This window comes from Ictalurus furcatus, chromosome 16, assembly GCF_023375685.1.
Source record: "Ictalurus furcatus strain D&B chromosome 16, Billie_1.0, whole genome shotgun sequence".
Lineage (NCBI taxonomy): Eukaryota > Metazoa > Chordata > Actinopteri > Siluriformes > Ictaluridae > Ictalurus > Ictalurus furcatus.
In genome coordinates, this window is record NC_071270.1 from 4,267,541 (window position 1) to 4,288,486 (window position 20,946).

The 20,946-nt window shown below is 40.3% G+C and overlaps 2 protein-coding genes and 1 long non-coding RNA gene across 3 annotated transcripts; all 3 read right to left on the bottom strand.

Moving 5' to 3' along the window:
• Positions 1-231: 231 nt before the first annotated feature.
• Positions 232-20,654, bottom strand: LOC128620654 (protein mono-ADP-ribosyltransferase PARP14). The gene is made up of 26 exons (XM_053645887.1): positions 20,307-20,654; positions 18,436-18,557; positions 18,130-18,172; positions 17,831-18,001; positions 17,303-17,371; positions 16,987-17,193; positions 16,646-16,873; positions 14,713-15,896; positions 13,360-13,402; positions 12,896-13,069; positions 12,549-12,776; positions 9,789-11,629; positions 9,411-9,656; positions 9,041-9,262; positions 8,848-8,962; positions 8,521-8,691; positions 7,755-7,883; positions 7,336-7,563; positions 5,840-6,013; positions 5,492-5,719; positions 4,156-4,474; positions 2,757-3,881; positions 2,297-2,405; positions 1,948-2,169; positions 1,755-1,869; positions 232-1,570 (listed from the first exon to the last, which is right to left on the bottom strand). The coding sequence occupies exons 1-26, from the start codon at positions 20,479-20,481 to the stop codon at positions 927-929; spliced, it is 8,532 nt and encodes a 2,843-aa protein (XP_053501862.1). The 5' UTR covers positions 20,482-20,654; the 3' UTR covers positions 232-926.
• Positions 5,400-7,567, bottom strand: LOC128620714 (protein mono-ADP-ribosyltransferase PARP14-like). Its single transcript, XM_053645956.1, has 4 exons — positions 7,336-7,567; positions 6,304-6,346; positions 5,840-6,013; positions 5,400-5,719 (listed from the first exon to the last, which is right to left on the bottom strand). The coding sequence occupies exons 1-4, from the start codon at positions 7,372-7,374 to the stop codon at positions 5,451-5,453; spliced, it is 525 nt and encodes a 174-aa protein (XP_053501931.1). The 5' UTR covers positions 7,375-7,567; the 3' UTR covers positions 5,400-5,450.
• Positions 7,732-8,617, bottom strand: LOC128620715 (uncharacterized). Its single transcript, XR_008388178.1, has 3 exons — positions 8,521-8,617; positions 7,993-8,061; positions 7,732-7,883 (listed from the first exon to the last, which is right to left on the bottom strand). It is a non-coding gene; the product is annotated as an uncharacterized LOC128620715 (long non-coding RNA).
• Positions 20,655-20,946: the final 292 nt, after the last annotated feature.

Genomic DNA, 20,946 nt, shown 5'->3' on the forward strand with positions numbered 1-20,946 from the left:
AATCGCTGAAAAAGTTTGTGCTGGCTCTGACAGAAAGGAGTCAGAACACACAGTGCATCACAGCTTGCTGCGTATGGGACTGCGTAGCTGCAAACTGGTCAGAGGGCTCATGAGAACCCCTTTCCACTGCCGAAAGCCCCTACAATGGGCACGTGAGCATCAGAACTGGACCATGGAGCAGTAGAAAAAGGTGGCCTAGACTGATGAATCACGTTTTATTTGGACGGCAGGGTACATGTGCATCACTTACCTGAGGAAGAGATGGCACCAGGATGCACTATGGATGCCACCAGGATGCAATTAGGCAGAGGCAGTGTGATGTTCTGGGCAATGTTCTACTGGGAAACCTTGGGTCCGGGCATTAATGTGGATGTTACTTTGACATGTACAGTGTAAAAATTAGATCCATGAAGACATTGTGTTAAGATTGGAGTGGAAGAACTTCAACCACATAAGACAGTTAGTGAGCATTACCGCTGGCTTAGGAAAAGGGTCCTTCAGTAGATCTTTGGATGTGTAACACCTCTTACTTTCTAAAAGGCTTCTATTCTGAGTTTCATCTGAATGAATAAATCCCAGTTATATGGTTCTGAAATTATACACATTGCACTGTACTAAATTTAAAGAGAAAAAAAAGAAACTGGAATCAATTCCTTTGTATTTCTAATTATGCCCTGGCTTTATGAGTGCTCGTTTATTCATTTTGAAAGCACAAATCCCCACAAATTTGTGAAAGTAGAAACAGGAGTTTGTTCTTACAAAAAAAAAAGCAAAACTAATTAGTGCAAATCGGTTTGAAAACAAGATCAAGTGAAAATAATGAAACAATTCCTTTAAAAGAAATTAACATACAGTAATATACAATCTGAAATTACTATATCTAGTAGTTTGGTTCATAAAACTCTCAATTATGATGATTTCTGGTGTCATGTCTTACGTTTCAGATCAGTCCTCTTCAGTTCAATCTGTCCACGTTTCCCCTTAGCCGTCCCATAGGCTAAATTGGCATCATATGGATCATTATTGATGTTTATCTTTACAAGAGGCTGTTTCAGTACAAAAGCCTGCTCCAGGTCGTAGTTAGTCAAAATATCAAAAGGCACTAAGTTCCCACTGCGGTCCTGATACTGCCACTCTACTTGACTGCTCGGTATAAAGGCTTCACGTTGGCGTGTCATGTTCTTCTCCACTTTACGGATCATGTCACGGATTTGGCTCTCAGCCTTTACTACGTCTCGTGTCAGGCCCTCCACAGTGAACGCCGGCTCAGGGCCGCTCTTTGAGAGTTGGATGCTGACCGTGAGCTCCCTCTGCAGTTTGCTCAGCAAGTCAGCCTCCTCCTGGCTGAAATAGCTGATGGCCGAGTCCTTGATTTTTGAGCTTACGTGCTCCTTCATAATGAAGTTGGTGATCAGGTTTCTTGCCTCGTTCAGGTCCTCCTTACTCTCTCCACACAGCTGAAACACGACAGGCTCGAACTCCTCACCCAGAAACACAAATTCTCCTTTTGCAGATGCTTGTGCTTTTTCGCTGAAAATTATTTTCATGGCCCCAATTTGACCAAATATTCCTTAACACATAACCCATTTATGATTTAGTAAAAGTAGAGCAGAATAAGTAGGTCAGGTTTACAGATTCAGTATTCTAAAATGAATGCTTACTCATTTAGTACTCTGAAAACTCCAAAAGTAATACTATAATAGGTCTGAAATTTAAGCAAGATATGTAACATCATAAGAGACCAGAAGACTTACCAGCAGACTGTGGTGATCTAACAGGAAGTGTTTTTTTAGCTGGTGATTGCTGAACAGCATGTGCTCCTTTCATGGTGGAACCCTGCCATTCACCTCTGAAGCTTTTTACAAAGCACTGTGACAAAAATGTCATCATTATAAGCCACACACGGATTAGCCAAATCATGAGAAGGTGACCAACTTTATCGAGTACCTGGACAGTCTCACTGTCTGACGGATGCACAATCACGGTCACCTCATTAAGGTACTGAAGAGAAACTCTGGCACTAAAGGCACGAATCTCACTTAGGAAAATGCTGGACACAACATCTCTAGGAAAGCCAAGGATCCCCGTGCCGATGGCTGGAAATGAAATCGAAACCATTTTCTGGTTCTCAGCTTTTATCAGGCACTTTTGAATGATTCCTTTGAGAAACTATTAGAAAAAAATACAAATCCAATTATTTCATCCAACACAGTAATATACTGTATATACACTGCAATGAAAATGTAATTATATGGATATATAGTATACGCTAAACATCTACAAAGTCTGCAGTCACCTCATCTTCTGATCTATGCCCTCCAATCCAATATGGACAAGCAGTATGGAAGACCTTTAGACAATTTAGGTTATAGCCATTAGTGGCCACTATGTCTCCATGATTCAGACTGGGAGTGCCAAATGCTTTCAGATGAGAATAAGTTTCAGCCTGGAGTTGAAGACCAGCAGCGTTGAGTAGTGCTTTGGAGACGGCACCTTTACTGAGATCCAGCGCTTGTTAGGTGGTATTGACAATTACATCAGACTGTAACATAAACACCAAAGATAAATGTTGAAATCCATCTCTGGAAGACACACTTGTAGCTTGCCGTGAATTTTTAAGTAAAAAAAAATAATTAAGGAGCTTTTCTGTCGGCTGTGAATAGTTACTTACACGTGCATCCTGGATATTCCTCTTCCTTAGTATGATTTTCAGTCCTTCTTTTGTGGATTGAGCTTGAAGAAACCCTGACCCTGACCTGTCCTTGTCCTCAAATTGGGTTCTCAATCGTGGGTTTGAGTATGGCCGTCTTTGAGTCTCAAAATCCTCAGAATCTTGAGTGTACATTCCCTGTACAACCCTGTACATTTGTGAGTCATTACCCCTTGTCCCAATGTCTCGATGTCTACCAACACCTTGTCCACGATATCCCTGACCTCGGTTTCCATGACCACGATAATTCTGACCGTGGTGACCATGAGTACGGTGACCACTGCCACGGCCCATTTGCTGTGGAAATGTCATTCTGGGTTTGAAGTCTGAAAACTCCTTTTTAACAGCCTGAGCCCTGGCATTGACAGTTGTGGGATTATTGTCCACCAGGTGGATCTCTTTCAGTGTGTTCCTGCCACCTTGGCGGGTTTGGTCTTCAACGTATGCATGTAGTTCCTGAGCAATCGTCTCAGTGCAGAGGTCGAGGGGAAAGCCGAATATCCCTGAGCTGATAGCAGGAACAGCAATAGAGGAGCACCTCTTAGATTCAGCTTGGTTCAGACTTTCCCTCACAGCCTGTCTCAGATTCTTCACAGCGGTAAACTTGTCAGTATTGTAAAAGCGGGGACCTACAGCATGAACTACATATTTGCATGGCAGGTGGCCTGCTTCTGTAGTAATAGCATTCCCAGGTAGCAGTTTCCCATGTTTAGCTACATACTGATCACTGCTTTGTTGTAAAGATGGACCTGCAGCATTCAGAAGTGCTAATGCTAAACCACATATGTGCTTCAAGTCCTCGTTGGCAGCATTGACCACAGCATCTACTTTAAATTGGCCGATATCAGCCTTCAGGACTTTGATGACAATCCCACCAGGAGTCTGAACCTCACAGAAAAGCTGTCTAAAATCTTCTGCTCTTCCTTCATCATCACTCTCCTCATTGTAACTCTTCTCATCCTCTTCCTCCATAGAAGCATCCTCAAGCACAACCACAAATTTTAGTTCCTTTATCATCATCATGACATTGGCTCCCTGTTCCTCAAAATACTTTTTGGCTCCTGCTTTTCTAATTATTAAACTATCAGTGTGGAGACTTTCTGCAACTGCCTCAAAAAAGTCCAGAGCTTGCTGAACATGGATACGCTCTCCAGACACTTGAATTAAGGGCCTTTTGGGGTCAAAATGTATTTTTACTTGATCACTTTTTAGAATTTTCTGCCATCTTCTCTTTTATGAATTTCACCACAGCACATGACTTGACACATATGGCCTTGTCAAGTGTTAACTGTCCCTTCCCTTCCTTTTCCATCTGAAGTGATGCTTCCTTTAGAAAGTTCTCTAATTTCGGGTTCAACATGTTAATATCTTTAGTCATTCCTGCCAGAGTCAGGCATCCTGTTGAGGCATCCATCATTAGTACAGCATTTTCTTTTACAACTGACCGGATGTCTTTCTCTACTGCAGTCCATACTGAAGGGATCACTGCATACTTCAAAACACCAAAGCTGGAGAGGATGTTTTTGAAAGCATCTATGGTGTCTTGCTTCCAGTTATCTATGTGCTTTTTGGTTATACCCTTTTGTCTGAGCAGGGTAGGAAGAGGACTGAACAGGACGTCATCGTTGTCCATGTTCACTTGGCAGAAGTGTGAGCTCATCTGATTACAGATGGAGGAGATTTGTCCCTTCTTCTGGAGGAATTCTCTGATGGCAGGATGGATCTTATCTGTAAATGATTTGGGAAGGGTCCATGTTGGTCTGTCTTTGCCGTACAGCGCGGAACACAATGAAGGGTAATATGGATATATATCAACTGGAGTGTTCCGAATAAGGTGTTTTTTCTTCAGAATTTTCTTGACGGCTAAAAAAGAATGATATACATTTATTATATACTCTCTTATAATGCATCCTTGATATTTACAGTGGTGCTTGAACCCTTTAGAATTTTCTATATTTCTGCATAAATATGACCTAAAACATCATCAGAAATCCTAAAAGTAGTAGGACCTCTTTTTCTGAGTTCCTCAGAAATCTCATTTGCTTGTGCCATTATCCACTTAGCACATTTCCAAAAACATGTGTTGTGAAGATCAGACTTTGACACACCTGACTCTAATTTCACCTTCAAATTAACTGCTAATCCTAGAGGTTCACACACTTTTGCCACTCACAGATATGTAATATCTGGAATATTTGGAATATCTGGATGGATCAGTTTGGAATCATGTTTTGGAATAGCAAAAGTCAAAGTCCTGACCTTAATCCAATGGAAATGTTGTGGAAGAACCTGAAGCAAGCAGTTCATGTGAGGAAACCCACCAACATCCCAGAGTTGAAGCTGTTCTGTACTGAGGAACGGGCTAAAGCTCCTCCAAGCCGATGTGCAGGACTGATCAACAGAATACCAGAAATGTTACCAGAAATGTTTAGTTACAGTTATTGCTGCACAAGGGAGTCACACAAGATACTGAAATCAAAGGTTCACATACTTTTGCCACTCACAGATATGTAATATTGGCCAATTGTCCTCAATAAATAAATGACCAAGTATATTATTTGTCTCATTTGTTTAATTGGGTTCTCTTTATCTACTTTTAGGACTTGCGTGAAAATCTGATGATGTTTTAGATCATATTTATGCAGAAATCTCGAAAATTCTAAATGGTTCACAAACGTTCAAGCACCACTGTATTAACATTCATCCATGCTGAAATTGAAGTATAACCAAGTGTGATAACTCATTCGTTGTAGTTCTTAGGCCACACAAAAAAATGTTTACCCTCTTGATCATGAAAGGTGACAATGGCGGCTTGCTCGTCTGGTATTGTGTCAATTCTTTCCACCATTCCACCCCAGTTATCAAAGTATAGTTCTAGCAAGTCCTCAGGGCACTGAGCCGGCAGGTTTTCCACCTTAACACTTTTACTTTTCTCCAGAGCCCGAGCTGTGAGTCCATAATCTTTATACTTTTCTTTACTCCTGCACTTTATGAAGAACGTTTCTGCAGCTATGAAAAGGAATAAAATTACACAAAATTCAAAGTTCAGCCTGATAGTTTTTTAAATAATTACATTTTCACATGGATGAAAAGAGCTTCTTTTTTTTTTTTTACAGTGAGAGAACATACCGCTGGGGTCATTAAAGGTCACAACAGCAGTGTTTGATTCTGGAATTAACTCCAAGAAATATTCATTGTCAGAAAGACCACAGATACTGTCCACTAAGATCATAAGGACCTCTCTGGTAAAGTTCTCTGGCATTTTCTCCAGAACCACAGCTTTGGATTCATCCTGGGTCTCATCTGGAGACAAAAACCAAGACGCAACAAGTTCACTTTCTTTTACGACACAGGAGATGTTATGTTACTTGGTTTTTATAGGTAGAATGGAAAAAAAATATATGCTGGCATTGGTGGCTGATACTGTACGTAGCAAATACTGTGATCAGTCTTGTCCAACAATATTATCGTTTTTTCCCATTTTAGTCTTAGCCTATAGCTACTTACCAACGGGGTTGTTGGAGTTTAAGTTTAAGGCAAGGGGTAATTAAGCGAGTGAGCATAAGCAAATCCAAGTGTACACAGTTTCTCACCTGGTGGCAGTAAGACAGCTGCTAAGTCACTTCCTGTTTCAGTCTATATAAAAATGATACAAAGGTCTAGTTAGATCAGGGGTGTCCAATCGTATGCAGAAAGGGCCGGTGTGGGTGCAGGTTTTCATTCCAACTAAGCAGGAGCCATGCCCAAACCATGGTTTGGGCATGGTCCATGTTGCTCTGTCTTTGCCGTACAAGGCGGAACCCAAAGAGGTGTAATATGGGTATATATTGATTGGATTATTGCTAATACACAGTTACTTCTCAATAAGTTTCTTAGCTGAAAAATAGGACGATAAAGAAATGTATGGCCTATTAAAGACAAATAAAAAGACTTTATATATTGTGTAACAATAAGGAATGGCAAATTAAATGTTTTATATTTATGTACAGAATGTCAGTATACTGTAAATGTAAAGTATAAACTAATGTGAAGTGAGAAGTGCAAACATATACAATATGGCCAAGAGTATGTGGAAACCTGACCATTAAATGTCCCATTTCAAACCCATGGGCATGAATATTGATTTATTTCCCTCTTTGCTCTAATAATAAGCTCCACTCTTCTGGGAAGGCTTTCCAGTAGATTTTGGAGCATGGCAGTGGGGATTTCTGTTCATTCAGCCACAAGAGCATTGGTGAGGTCAGGCACTGATGTTGGGCGAGGAGGTTTGGCGAGCAGTCGGCATTCCAGTTCATCCCAAAGCTCTTTAATGTGGATGAGGTCAGGGCTCTGTGTAGGACACTCAAGTTCTTCCACTCCAAACTTAAGATGCCATGGTGTTTATGGAGCTTGTTTTGTTGCACAGGGGCATTGTCATGCTGGAACAGGTTTGGGCCTCTAACTTCCAGTGACTACATCTTATACAAACACATCTTATACTATTTTGTGCTTCCTACTTTGTGTCAACAGTAGGAACAGGGGAAGAACCACATACAGATGTGATGGTCAGGTGTCCACAAACTTTTGACCATGTAGTGTAATCGCAAAGCATAATGTAACCTCTGATTACAACACAAGTAATGTACCCTCTTGATCATGAAAGGTGACGATGGCAGCCTGCTCATCTGGTATTGTGTCGAGTTTCTCCACTGCTCCACCCCACTTATCAAAGTAAAGTTCTAGAAAATCATTAGCACACTCAGCAGGAAGGTTTTCCACCTTAATACTTCTACTTATTTCCAGAGACCGAGCCATGAGACCATGGTCCTGGAACCTTTTCTTTGTCTGGCACTCTAGTAGAAACTTCTCAGCAGCTGTAGAAAGACAACAAAATTATGCTTACAGTAAGTTTGGTTTGATCTTTTTTGAACATAGTCAAAGCTGTACTTAGTAAAATATTATTTTACACTGCGCGTTCAGGACAAACGTTTGGCATCATTAAAGGTTACAACAGCAGTGTTGGATTCTGGAATTAACTCCAAAGAATATTTATCTTCAGATGTACCACAGATACTGTCCACTAAAAACATGAGGAACTCTCTGGAAAGATGGTCTGGGACTTTCTCAATGACCACAGCACTGGACTGTGGAGTGTCTTCCAGACCCTTGCTGATTTCATTCTCATCAAGACCAACTGGAGGCAAAACCACAGAAAACAAGACAAGGTAAGTTCACGTACTTGCATGACACATGGTTAAAAGTGTTCTTTGGTCTGTAGCTCTCATAAAGTGTAATAAACTTACAGTATGGCTGTATGGTGACTGGCACTTTGCAGATACTGTGATCGGTCTTGTCCAAAATTCTTTGTACAGCTGAAATGTTTAAACAAATGCATGCAGAATGAAGCATTAAGTTTATTAATCTATAAAATAGATAAGGCAAATGCCTACAGCCACAGTCAAGCCTGCCAAAATATACCAACCACGTGACAACCACAATTTTCTCTCTCCTTACCAAAGAAGACAGTTGGTATGCTTCTCTAAATGCATATAGTCTTGGAGGAAGCACGTAAGAGCCATTGCCCTTTGAGAATGTTAGCTATTGTGCTATACAGAAAATTAGTAATTGCCAGTGCTAAAATTTGGAGGACAATGTGGTGAAATTGTCAGAAAAAAAGTGAACTGGTTAGAAGAAAGAAAATGTTTTCAGATAAAGTTGAAATTGTGTACATTCATCTCATATTCATCTCCTGTTGATTCCATACTCCAAGCTACGACGAGTGCACAGTATGCCCCTAACAGAAACATCTTGTTTTGCCATAGTGATCATACCATCTTGTGACTGGAAAATTATAATAACAGTTTTCTGCTCTGGATTTGTGATGATTTTCTCTACAGCTCCACCCCATGTCTCAAAGTACAGCTCTAGAAGTTGCTTATTGGTGACAGCATCAGCAGGTACATCATCCACTCGCACACTACAGGTTCTCTGCACAGCAGGAACTGAAAACAACAGAAAATATGCACTTATAATACTCATAATAGATTATTTCAACCAGGAAAGAAACAGGCACCAAAACAGTCATGTAAAAATAAACCACACGCAAATCAAAGTCTAAACAGTTAAATGTGATTAATAGCAGCAGGAGAAACGCTCACCAGCAGACTGTGGTGATCTAACAGGAGGTGGTTTTTTAGGTGGTGATTGCTGAACAGCATGTGCTCCTTTCATGGTGGAACCCTGCCATTCACCTCTGAAGCTCTTTACAAAGCACTGTGACAAAAATGTAATTATTATAAGCCACACACGGATTAGCCAAATCATGAAAAGGTGACCAACTTTCTCCAATACCTGGACAGTCTCGCTGTCTGACGGATGCACAATCACGGTCACCTCATTAAGGTACTGAGGAGAATCTCCAGCACTAAAGGCACGAATCTCACTTAGGAAAATGCTGGACACAACATCTCTAGGAAAGCCAAGGTTCCCCGTGCCGATGGCTGGAAATGAAATCGAAGCCATTTTCTGGTTCTCGGCTTTTATCAGGCACTTTTGAATGATTCCTTTGAGAATCTATTAGAAAAAAATACAAATCCAATTATTTCATCCAACACAGTGCTATATTGCATATACACTGCAATGAAAATAATAATAATAATTTAAAAATAATAATTTTATGGATATATAGAATCCCTTAAACATCTACAAAGTCTGCAGTCACCTCATCTTCTGATCTATGCCCTCCACTCCAAAATGGACAAACTGTATGGAAGACCTTTAGACAATTTAAGTTATAACCATTAGTGGCCAATATGTCTCCATGATTCGGACTGGGAGTCCGAAATGATTTCAGATGAGAATAAGTTTCAGCCTGGAGTTGAGGACCAGCAGCGCTGAGTAGTGCTTTGGAGACGGCACCTTTACTGAGGTCCAGGTCTTCTGAGACGGTATTGACAATTACATCAGACTGTAACATAAACACCAAAGATAAATGTTGAAATCCATCTCTGGAAGACACCAGACACCAGGTAGCTTGCCTTTAATTTTTGAGTAAAAAAAAATTTATGAGTTTTTCTGTCGGCTGTGAATAGTTACTTACACGTGCATCCTGGATATTCCCCTTCTTTAGTATGATTTTCAGTCCTTCTTTTGTGGATTGAGCTTCAAGAAACCCCGACCCTGACCTGTCTATGTCCTCAAATTGGGTTCTCAATCGTGGGTTTGAGTATGGCCGTCTTTGAGTCTCAAAATCCTCAGAATCTTTTGCCCTGTACATTCGTGAGTCATTACCCCTTGCCCCAATGTCTCGATGTCTATCAGCACCTTGTCCACGATATCCCTGACCTCGGTTTCCACGACCACGATAATTCTGACCGTGGTGACCACGACTACGGTGACCACTGCCACAGCCCATTTGCTGTGGAAATGTCATTCTGGGTTTGAAGTCTGTAAACTCCTTTTTAACAGCCTGAGCCATGGCATTGACAGTTGTGGGATTATTGTCCACCAAGTGGATCTCTTTCAGTGTGTTCCTGCCACCTTGGCGCGTTGGGTCTTCAATGTATGCATGTAGTTCCTGAGCAATCGTCTCAGTGCAGAGGTCGAGGGGAAAGCCAAATATCCCTGAGCTGATAGCGGGAACAGCAATAGAGGAGCACCTCTTAAACTCAGCTTGGTTCAGACTTTCCCTCACAGCCTGTCTCAGTTTCTTCACAGCGGTAAACTTGTCAGTACTGTAATAGCGGGGACCTACAGCATGCACTACATATTTGCATGGCAGGTGTCCTGCGTCTGTAGTAATAGCATTCCCAGGTAGCAGTTTCCCATTTTTAGCTAATGCTAAACCACCAATGTGCTTTAAGTCCTCGTTGGCAGCATTGACCACAGCATCTACTTTAAATTGGCAGATATCAGCCTTCAGGACTTTGATGACAATCCCACCAGGAGCCTGAATCTCACAGAAAAGCTGTCTAAAATCTTCTGCTCTACCTTCATCATCACTCTCCTCATTGTAACTCTTCTCATCCTCTTCCTCCATAGGAGCATCCTCAAGCACAACCACAAATTTTAGTTCCTTTATCATCATCATGACATTGGCTCCCTGTTCCTCAAAATACTTTTTGGCTCCTGCTTTTCTAATTATTAAACTATCAGTGTGGAGACTTTCTGCAACTGCCTCAAAAAAGTCCAGAGCTTGCTGAACATGGATATGCTCTCCAGACACTCGAATTAAGGGCCTTTTGGGGTCAAAATGTATTTTTACTTGATCACTTTTTAGAATTTTCTGCCAAACTTGTGCCATCTTCTCTTTTATGAATTTCACCACAGCACATGACTTGACACATATGGCCTTGTCAAGTGTTAACTGTCCCTTCCCTTCCTTTTCCATCTGAAGTGATGCTTCCTTTAGAAAGTTCTCTAATTTCGGGTTCAACATGTTAATATCTTTAGTCATTCCTGCCAGAGTCAGGCATCCTGTTGAGGCATCCATCATTAGTACAGCATTTTCTTTTACAACTGACCGGATGTCTTTCTCTACTGCAGTCCATACTGAAGGGATCACTGCATACTTCAAAACACCAAAGCTGGAGAGGATGTTTTTGAAAGCATCTATGGTGTCTTGCTTCCAGTTGTCTATGTGCTTTTTGGTTATACCCTTTTGTCTGAGCAGGGTAGGAAGAGGACTGAACAGGACGTCATCATTGTCCATGTTCACTTGGCAGAAGTGTGAGCTCATCTGATTACAGATGGAGGAGATTTGTCCCTTCTTCTGGAGGAATTCTCTGATGGCAGGATGGATCTTATCTGTAAATGATTTGGGAAGGGTCCATGTTGGTCTGTCTTTGCCGTACAGCGCGGAACACAATGAAGGGTAATATGGATATATATCAACTGGAGTGTTCCGAATAAGGTGTTTTTTCTTCAGAATTTTCTTGACGGCTAAAAAAGAATGATATACATTTATTATATACTCTCTTATAATGCATCCTTGATATTTACAGTGGTGCTTGAACCCTTTAGAATTTTCTATATTTCTGCATAAATATGACCTAAAACATCATCAGAAATCCTAAAAGTAGTAGGACCTCTTTTTCTGAGTTCCTCAGAAATCTCATTTGCTTGTGCCATGATCCACTTAGCACATTTCCAAAAACATGTGTTGTGAAGATCAGACTTTGACACACCTGACTCTAATTTCACCTTCAAATTAACTGCTAATCCTAGAGGTTCACACACTTTTGCCACTCACAGATATGTAATATCTGGAATATTTGGAATATCTGGATGGATCAGTTTGGAATCATGTTTTGGAATAGCAAAAGTCAAAGTCCTGACCTTAATCCAATGGAAATGTTGTGGAAGAACCTGAAGCAAGCAGTTCATGTGAGGAAACCCACCAACATCCCAGAGTTGAAGCTGTTCTGTACTGAGGAACGGGCTAAAGCTCCTCCAAGCCGATGTGCAGGACTGATCAACAGAATACCAGAAATGTTACCAGAAATGTTTAGTTACAGTTATTGCTGCACAAGGGAGTCACACAAGATACTGAAATCAAAGGTTCACATACTTTTGCCACTCACAGATATGTAATATTGGCCAATTGTCCTCAATAAATAAATGACCAAGTATATTATTTGTCTCATTTGTTTAATTGGGTTCTCTTTATCTACTTTTAGGACTTGCGTGAAAATCTGATGATGTTTTAGATCATATTTATGCAGAAATCTCGAAAATTCTAAATGGTTCACAAACGTTCAAGCACCACTGTATTAACATTCATCCATGCTGAAATTGAAGTATAACCAAGTGTGATAACTCATTCGTTGTAGTTCTTAGGCCGCACAAAAAAAATGTTTACCCTTTTGATCATGAAAGGTGACAATGGCGGCTTGCTCGTCTGGTATTGTGTCAATTCTTTCCACCATTCCACCCCACTTATCAAAGTATAGTTCTAGCAAGTCCTCAGGGCACTGAGCCGGCAGGTTTTCCACCTTAACACTTTTACTTTTCTCCAGAGCCCGAGCTGTGAGTCCATAATCTTTATACTTTTCTTTACTCCTGCACTTTATGAAGAACGTTTCTGCAGCTATGAAAAGGAATAAAATTACACAAAATTCAAAGTTCAGCCTGATAGTTTTTTAAATAATTACATTTTCACATGGATGAAAAGAGCTTCTTTTTTTTTTTTACAGTGAGAGAACATACCGCTGGGGTCATTAAAGGTCACAACAGCAGTGTTTGATTCTGGAATTAACTCCAAGAAATATTCATTGTCAGAAAGACCACAGATACTGTCCACTAAGATCATAAGGACCTCTCTGGTAAAGTTCTCTGGCATTTTCTCCAGAACCACAGCTTTGGATTCATCCTGGGTCTCATCTGGAGACAAAAACCAAGACGCAACAAGTTCACTTTCTTTTACGACACAGGAGATGTTATGTTACTTGGTTTTTATAGGTAGAATAGAAAAAAAATATATGCTGGCATTGGTGGCTGATACTGTACGTAGCAAATACTGTGATCAGTCTTGTCCAACAATATTATCGTTTTTTCCCATTTTAGTCTTAGCCTATAGCTACTTACCAACGGGGGTGTTGGAGTTTAAGTTTAAGGCAAGGGGTAATTAAGCGAGTGAGCATAAGCAAATCCAAGTGTACACAGTTTCTCACCTGGTGGCAGTAAGACAGCTGCTAAGTCACTTCCTGTTTCAGTCTATATAAAAATGATACAAAGGTCTAGTTAGATCAGGGGTGTCCAATCGTATGCAGAAAGGGCCGGTGTGGGTGCAGGTTTTCATTCCAACTAAGCAGGAGCCACACCTGATTCCAACTGTTAAACCAGTTGATCTTGACTTTCAATAGACTTGGGGTGTGGCTTCTGCTTGGTTGGAATGAAAACCTGCACCCACACCGGCCCTTTCTGCATACGATTGGACACCCCTGAGTTAGATTCATAGCCTTTCAAACAGTCAAAAATCATTCATTAAAAATACACAAGTGACCTTCTGAGTTAAATATTCCTCGACACAGATGAGGTACAACTGTTTGTGATCTTTCAGTGGTTCAGCAAATTAAGCATGTCATACCTGCTACAGAAATTAAAATGATCCACAGAACTATCAGATATCTGTGGCATGAGGATTAAAATGTAAAAGTATCAGCTAGATCGTTATCTGTTGAAAAATAAATACGTTATATCAAAACTGGCCTGGCTTACATGTCTGTGTCATGTCACGATGCGGAGAGGGGGATTATGGGTAAGCATAGCACACAGAGATGCACTACCTTGCATATTATACTCATTTATATTCATAAATATAAATAACTATATAAGAATTATTTTATGCACTCTATGTCGACTGGACTTTAGGTGAATGCTGATTGGTTGGTGAGGAGGGGTGTTCAGTTGTATACCTGGTAACGATGTAATGAGTCATGGTGGCATTTCTTTTGCAGGTTTAATCAAATTCAGGATAATATTATTTTATTCAGATTAATATTGTTGCAAATAGAACCTGAGCAAAAACTATTCAAAAATGTCCCTCATTTCATCCAATGCTTTCCATCTTCTATAGCCAAGGTTGTGCTCCCCAAGCAATTTTGAAAAAAATGTTCACTTCCTGTTCCCCAGAATATATAAGTGCCTGATTAGGTTCTGAGGATTTTTTTAACCACTGCTGATACTCTTGTGTTTCTGTCCTTGAGATGATTCCTGATTACTCTTTGGACTCTACCCTCTGTTGTAATATCACGCCTTCTGTGTTTTGACCTTTGCTTATGTTAATGACTCTAACATTGGATTGTGATGTGGTACTGTCAATAAACCTCCTGCATGTATTCTCAACAATCTCCCGTGTCCTGTATGTTATACAGTTTTGAAGCTTGAATGTTTTTGGCCTTTATAAGAAAATAGAAATAGATCTTAGCTGGTTTTTAAATGCCAATCCAATGACTATAAAACACTTTACTGATTTACTAGTCTTTTGTGTGTGACTATGATTTCTCCTCTATTAAAAACCTTACCTTAGCATCGTGGGAATTTATCAATTGTTCCAGACTCTTGCTGACCTCTGTGACAGGTTCTTTAAAGCCACAAACCACAACTGTGTTCCTGTCCTCCGAGGATTTTATGAGCACTGTTTTCTTCCTGGATAAGTTGTATGTACCATACAGCTCATTAGTGAGAGCTTGCCATTCTGGCTTACCAAGCAGATCTTGGTTTTCTACAGAAAGGCTCTGGAATGTCAGCATTGTGTCAAGCTTCTCCTCAGCCTCAGTCAATGCTTTGTCTGTACTTGCGGTCAAAACAATGTTCCCATTTTCAAATCTGTAGACTGCACTAATTCGCTTGGATATGAACAGATCTCCTGACATTTCCTCAGAGTCCACTGATCTCAAGAACTCCAGTAATGAAGAGTCCATTTTCAGGATCTTCTCTTTCATGCCCAATTGCCTCTCTAAGATCATATTCTTGATGTCAATAATTTCCACATGAAGCCCAGTTAACGTTAACTGATTGGTGTCTTTTTTGTACATCAGTTCCAGCTGTGGATATTTGGCTGAAGCACTGTGTTGCAGTCCCTCTTGCTGAAATAAGAAGAATATGCCAGTGGACATAATAATGCTCTCAGAAGTCTTGTTCTTTTCCCTCTCCATCTGACTTAATGCTTCCTTTAAAACTTTCTCCAATATCGGTTTCAACATGTTAATATCGTTGGCCATTCCTGCCAGAGTCAGGCATCCTGTCGAGAAATCCACCTCCAGGACAGCTTTATCTTTTACAACTGACCGGATGTCTTTCTCTACTGCAGTCCATACTGAAGGGATCACCACATACTCAAAAACACCAAAGCTGGAGAGGATGTTTTTGAAAGCATCTATGGTGTCTTGCTTCCAGTTGTCTATGTGCTTTTTGGTTATACCCTTTTGTCTGAGCAGGGTAGGAAGAGGACTGAACAGGACTTCATCATTGTCCATGTTCACTTGGCAGAAGTGTGAGCTCATCTGATTACAGATGGAGGAGATTTGTCGCTTCTTCTGGAGGAATTCTCTGATGGCAGGATGGATCTTATCTGTAAATGGTTTGGGCATGGTCCATGTTGCTCTGTCTTTGCCATACAAGGCGGAACCCAAAGAGGTGTAATATGGGTATATATTGATTGGATTATTGCTAATACACAGTTTCTTCTCAATAAGTTTCTTCACAGCTGAAAAATAGGACGATAAAGAAATGTATGGCCTATTAAAGACAAATAAAAAGACTTTATATATTGTATAACAATAAGGAATGGCAAATTAAATGTTTTATATTTATGTACAGAATGTCAGTATACTGTAAATGTAAAGTATAAACTAATGTGAAGTGAGAAGTGCAAACATATACAATATGGCCAAGAGTATGTGGAAACCTGACCATTAAATGTCCCATTTCAAACCCATGGGCATGAATATTGATTTATTTCCCTCTTTGCTGTTATAATAAGCTCCACTCTTCTGGGAAGGCTTTCCAGTAGATTTTGGAGCATGGCAGTGGGGATTTCTGTTCATTCAGCCACAAGAGCATTGGTGAGGTCAGGCACTGATGTTGGGCGAGGAGGTTTGGCGAGCAGTCGGCATTCCAGTTCATCCCAAAGCTCTTTAATGTGGATGAGGTAAGGGCTCTGTGTAGGACACTCAAGTTCTTCCACTCCAAACTTAAGATGCCATGGTGTTTATGGAGCTTGTTTTGTTGCACAGGGGCATTGTCATGCTGGAACAGGTTTGGGCCTCTAACTTCCAGTGACTACATCTTATACAAACACATCTTATACTATTTTGTGCTTCCTACTTTGTGTCAACAGTAGGAACAGGGGAAGAACCACATACAGATGTGATGGTCAGGTGTCCACAAACTTTTGACCATGTAGTGTAATCGCAAAGCATAATGTAACCTCTGATTACAACACAAGTAATGTACCCTCTTGATCATGAAAGGTGACGATGGCAGCCTGCTCATCTGGTATTGTGTCGAGTTTCTCCACTGCTCCACCCCACTTATCAAAGTAAAGTTCTAGAAAATCATTAGCACACTCAGCAGGAAGGTTTTCCACCTTAATACTTCTACTTATTTCCAGAGACCGAGCCATGAGACCATGGTCCTGGAACCTTTTCTTTGTCTGGCACTCTAGTAGAAACTTCTCAGCAGCTGTAGAAAGACAACAAAATTATGCATACAGTAAGTTTGGTTTGATCTTTTTTGAACATAGTCAAAGCTGTACTTAGTAAAATATTATTTGACACTGCGCGTTCAGGACAAACCTTTGGCATCATTAAAGGTTACAACAGCAGTGTTGGATTCTGGAATTAACTCCAAAGAATATTTATCTTCAGATGTACCACAGATACTGTCCACTAAAAACATGAGGAACTCTCTGGAAAGATGGTCTGGGACTTTCTCAATGACCACAGCACTGGACTGTGGAGTGTCTTCCAGACCCTTGCTGATTTCATTCTCATCAAGACCAACTGGAGGCAAAACCACAGAAAACAAGACAAGGTAAGTTCACGTACTTGCATGACACATGGTTAAAAGTGTTCTTTGGTCTGTAGCTCTCATAAAGTGTAATAAACTTACAGTATGGCTGTATGGTGACTGGCACTTTGCAGATACTGTGATCGGTCTTGTCCAAAATTCTTTGTACAGCTGAAATGTTTAAACAAATGCATGCAGAATGAAGCATTAAGTTTATTAATCTATAAAATAGATAAGGCAAATGCCTACAGCCACAATCAAGCCTGCCAAAATATACCAACCACGTGACAACCACAATTTTCTCTCTCCTTACCAAAGAAGACAGTTGGTATGCTTCTCTAAATGCATATAGTCTTGGAGGAAGCACGTAAGAGCCATTGCACTTTGAGAATGTTAGCTATTGTGCTATACAGAAAATTAGTAATTGCCAGTGCTAAAATTTGGAGGACAATGTGGTGAAATTGTCAGAAAAAAAGTGAACTGGTTAGAAGAAAGAAAATGTTTTCAGATAAAGTTGAAATTGTGTACATTCATCTCATATTCATCTCCTGTTGATTCCATACTCCCAGCTACAACGAGTGCGCAGTATGCCCCTAACAGAAACATCTTGTTTTGCCATAGTGATCATACCATCTTGTGACTGGAAAATTATAATAACAGTTTTCTGCTCTGGATTTGTGATGATTTTCTCTACAGCTCCACCCCATGTCTCAAAGTATAGCTCTAGAAGTTGCTTATTGGTGACAGCATCAGCAGGTACATCATCCACTCGCACACTACAGGTTCTCTGTACAGCTGGAACTGAAAACAACAGAAAATATGCACTTACAATACTCATAATAGATTATTTCAACCAGGAAAGAAACAGGCACCAAAACAGTCATGTAAAAATAAACCACACGCAAATCAAAGTCTAAACAGTTTCTCACCTGGTTGAAGAAATCCAGTTGCTACATCACTTCCTGTTTCAGTCTATAAAAACACAAGCATATTTACCAAACCTGCATCCAGGTGTACACACTCCCCATATCATTTAAAAATAGACAGTTCACTTCCTGTGCTCCTCACCCTCCAAGCCATATATGCAAGGTCTATTTGTTACTTTAAGTAGCACATTGAGAGTGCTAATGCGCCACTGACTCTGAATGTAGGACGTGGTAAAGGAAAATGAAAAGTACCTAATAAATTTACTGTCCTACACTTACAACCAAATTTAAATCAAACTGTCCACTTACTGATTTCTGAGCCTCATCTGTGTGACTCCCCGAATCACTGGATGGTTTGGACACCTTCAGTTTCACGACTTGATTCTCAATGGTTACTGCATGGCCTCTTTTCGAGAGAAACCGATCTCGAGCTGGAACACAAGAACACACTCAGCAACGAAATCATTTTACTTCTCACTAGTGAATAACATTTAATAGATTTTTTACCAACTTTCCTAAATTCCCAGAAATAAAATAACCCCAAAAGGGCTGAAGTAACTCTTGCAGTATCGATTTAACAACTACAGCACTGAACTAATCATAATACAGTTTAACATACAGTTTCTAATCCGGCCCACCAACTGAATTTAGAATATGTTTTCCAAATTAAAATCATCTTGTGGGCCGTAATAGAATTTAAATATTTGAAGGGTGTCAGGTCAACCCAGTCAGAGAGCCCCATTTCCCAGCACACTCCGTGGCCTACAAAAATGGCCGCCTCAGACTACACTCCCCAAAATTCGCACACCCTGCCACTTCACAGACACTGGATTTTTGCATCCGTCTTAGGCTCTTTTCATGACAGAGGGGAAAAAAACTGATATCTGATATTCCACTAAGGGACAAAATAGGATCATAAACCCAGCTACTGACAAAATGTGCTAATAAAGTAATATTAAAATGTGTAACATTGATGCTGTATCAGTGTCTCTTTTCAAAGGAATAAATATGGGAGCTTCACAGCAATAGGAGGCAAATAGGCCTACTTATGGGATCTTTTACACATTTTATTTGTAAATAATTTTGCTAATTATATTTACTCCCCACCACACACACTTCCATATTTAGGGGCATTTTTGTGTTTATTTATAACATAATCTGAATTTTTTTTTGCTTCATTTCTTTTCTTAAAATGGTACATTTACTCAGTTTAAACATTTGATGTGTTTTCTAGGTTCTATTGTGAATGACATATGGGTTTGTGAGGTTTGCAACTCATCGCATTCTGTTTTTATTTACATTTTTAGCGTCCCAGCTTTTTTTGGAATTCGGGTTGTACATGGCCAATTTTACACATTATTTTAAAGAATATCACAAATCAAAAAACAGTCGGTTTTGTGACTAAGTCATTCTCTTCAAATGCTACTGAGCTTTAAATTATGGTATATTTTATGTAGTGAAATACATGGCAATATTTACATATGATTTCATAGTTTATTTTATTCAATATCAAAAATCTAAAAGGTGTGCATCATAGCTGACACCTACAGGACATGAATAATTTACAGTTGGTTTTATGACTGTGACTCATTTCCTTCAAATGCTACTGAAGTTAGAAACATAGAAACATGTCCTATGTAACTTTAGAGACGGTCCCTTAATTTGCGAATATCTGCGTCCAACGTCAAGCCAACTTTATTCTAGTCATTTGAAGTCTGTTAGACATGCTATGTAATGGTTTCACCCCGATTCTTGTCCAGCTTACACCCATATATGACAAACAATCTAGATTTCCAGTGAATGTTAAATATTAACCAAGGCAGCTGTGTCACTCAGCTATGAAGAAAGGTGCCCTTTTAAACCATCCACCCATCTATCTTCTATACCTCTTATCCTTCCTTCAGGGTCACGGGGAACCCTGGAGCCTATCCCAGGGAGCATCGGGCACAAGGCAGGGTACACCCTGGACAGGCCAATCCATCACATACACACTCACTCACCATTCATACACTACGGACACTTTAGACACGCCAGTCAGCCTACCATGCATGTCTTGGACCGGGGTGGAAACCGGAGAACCCAGAGGGGCACAGGGCCCCGGAGGAACTCGAACCCCCGACCCTGGGAGGTGTGAGGCGAACGTGCTAACCACTAAACCAAGTATAGTTTAAGACACTCACTTTTTTCTGACCTGAAGAAGACCGTGCATCTCCGCTCGGACCATTTGATGACGCAGTCTCCTCCCTGAGACTTCTTTTTGCTCTGGAAATAAACATGCAATTTAGTTTGGAGTGTTTTCGCGTTTATAGATGACCAATCTCCCTCCACGAAGACGGGATAAGGATATTCCTCCATGTTGATCCTCCTGGAGTCGAGCACTCAACTCGTGAGCTCAAAGTTCTGTGGATGAAGGCGCTCCAGTCTTTCACTCTTTAGGTTTCGTTTCAGATGTTACGCGCAGAAGCGCCGCTCCAGCTTCGCGTAAAACGCACGCGCTCGCACGGCTGCTTAACGCTGTCTGTCGTCATAATTTCCGCTCGTCTGTCCCAGTTTATTATTTGGTCGCTTCGATTACCGATTATTTTCAGTTTAGAGAACCAACACAAAAATGACAACGATTCAAAACACTTAAAAAAAAGAAAACATAGTAGAGTTATTTTGCGTAATACTTTGAATACTCATGAGTCACGTGTTGCGTTTGATAAACCACTTGTTTTCTTGCACTGCGATGAGTAAGCCAGTGTCATATTAACAGTACATACACGGTTAGGAATAAGATAATGATTACATAAAGAATTATAGGAAAGAGATTAGATTTAA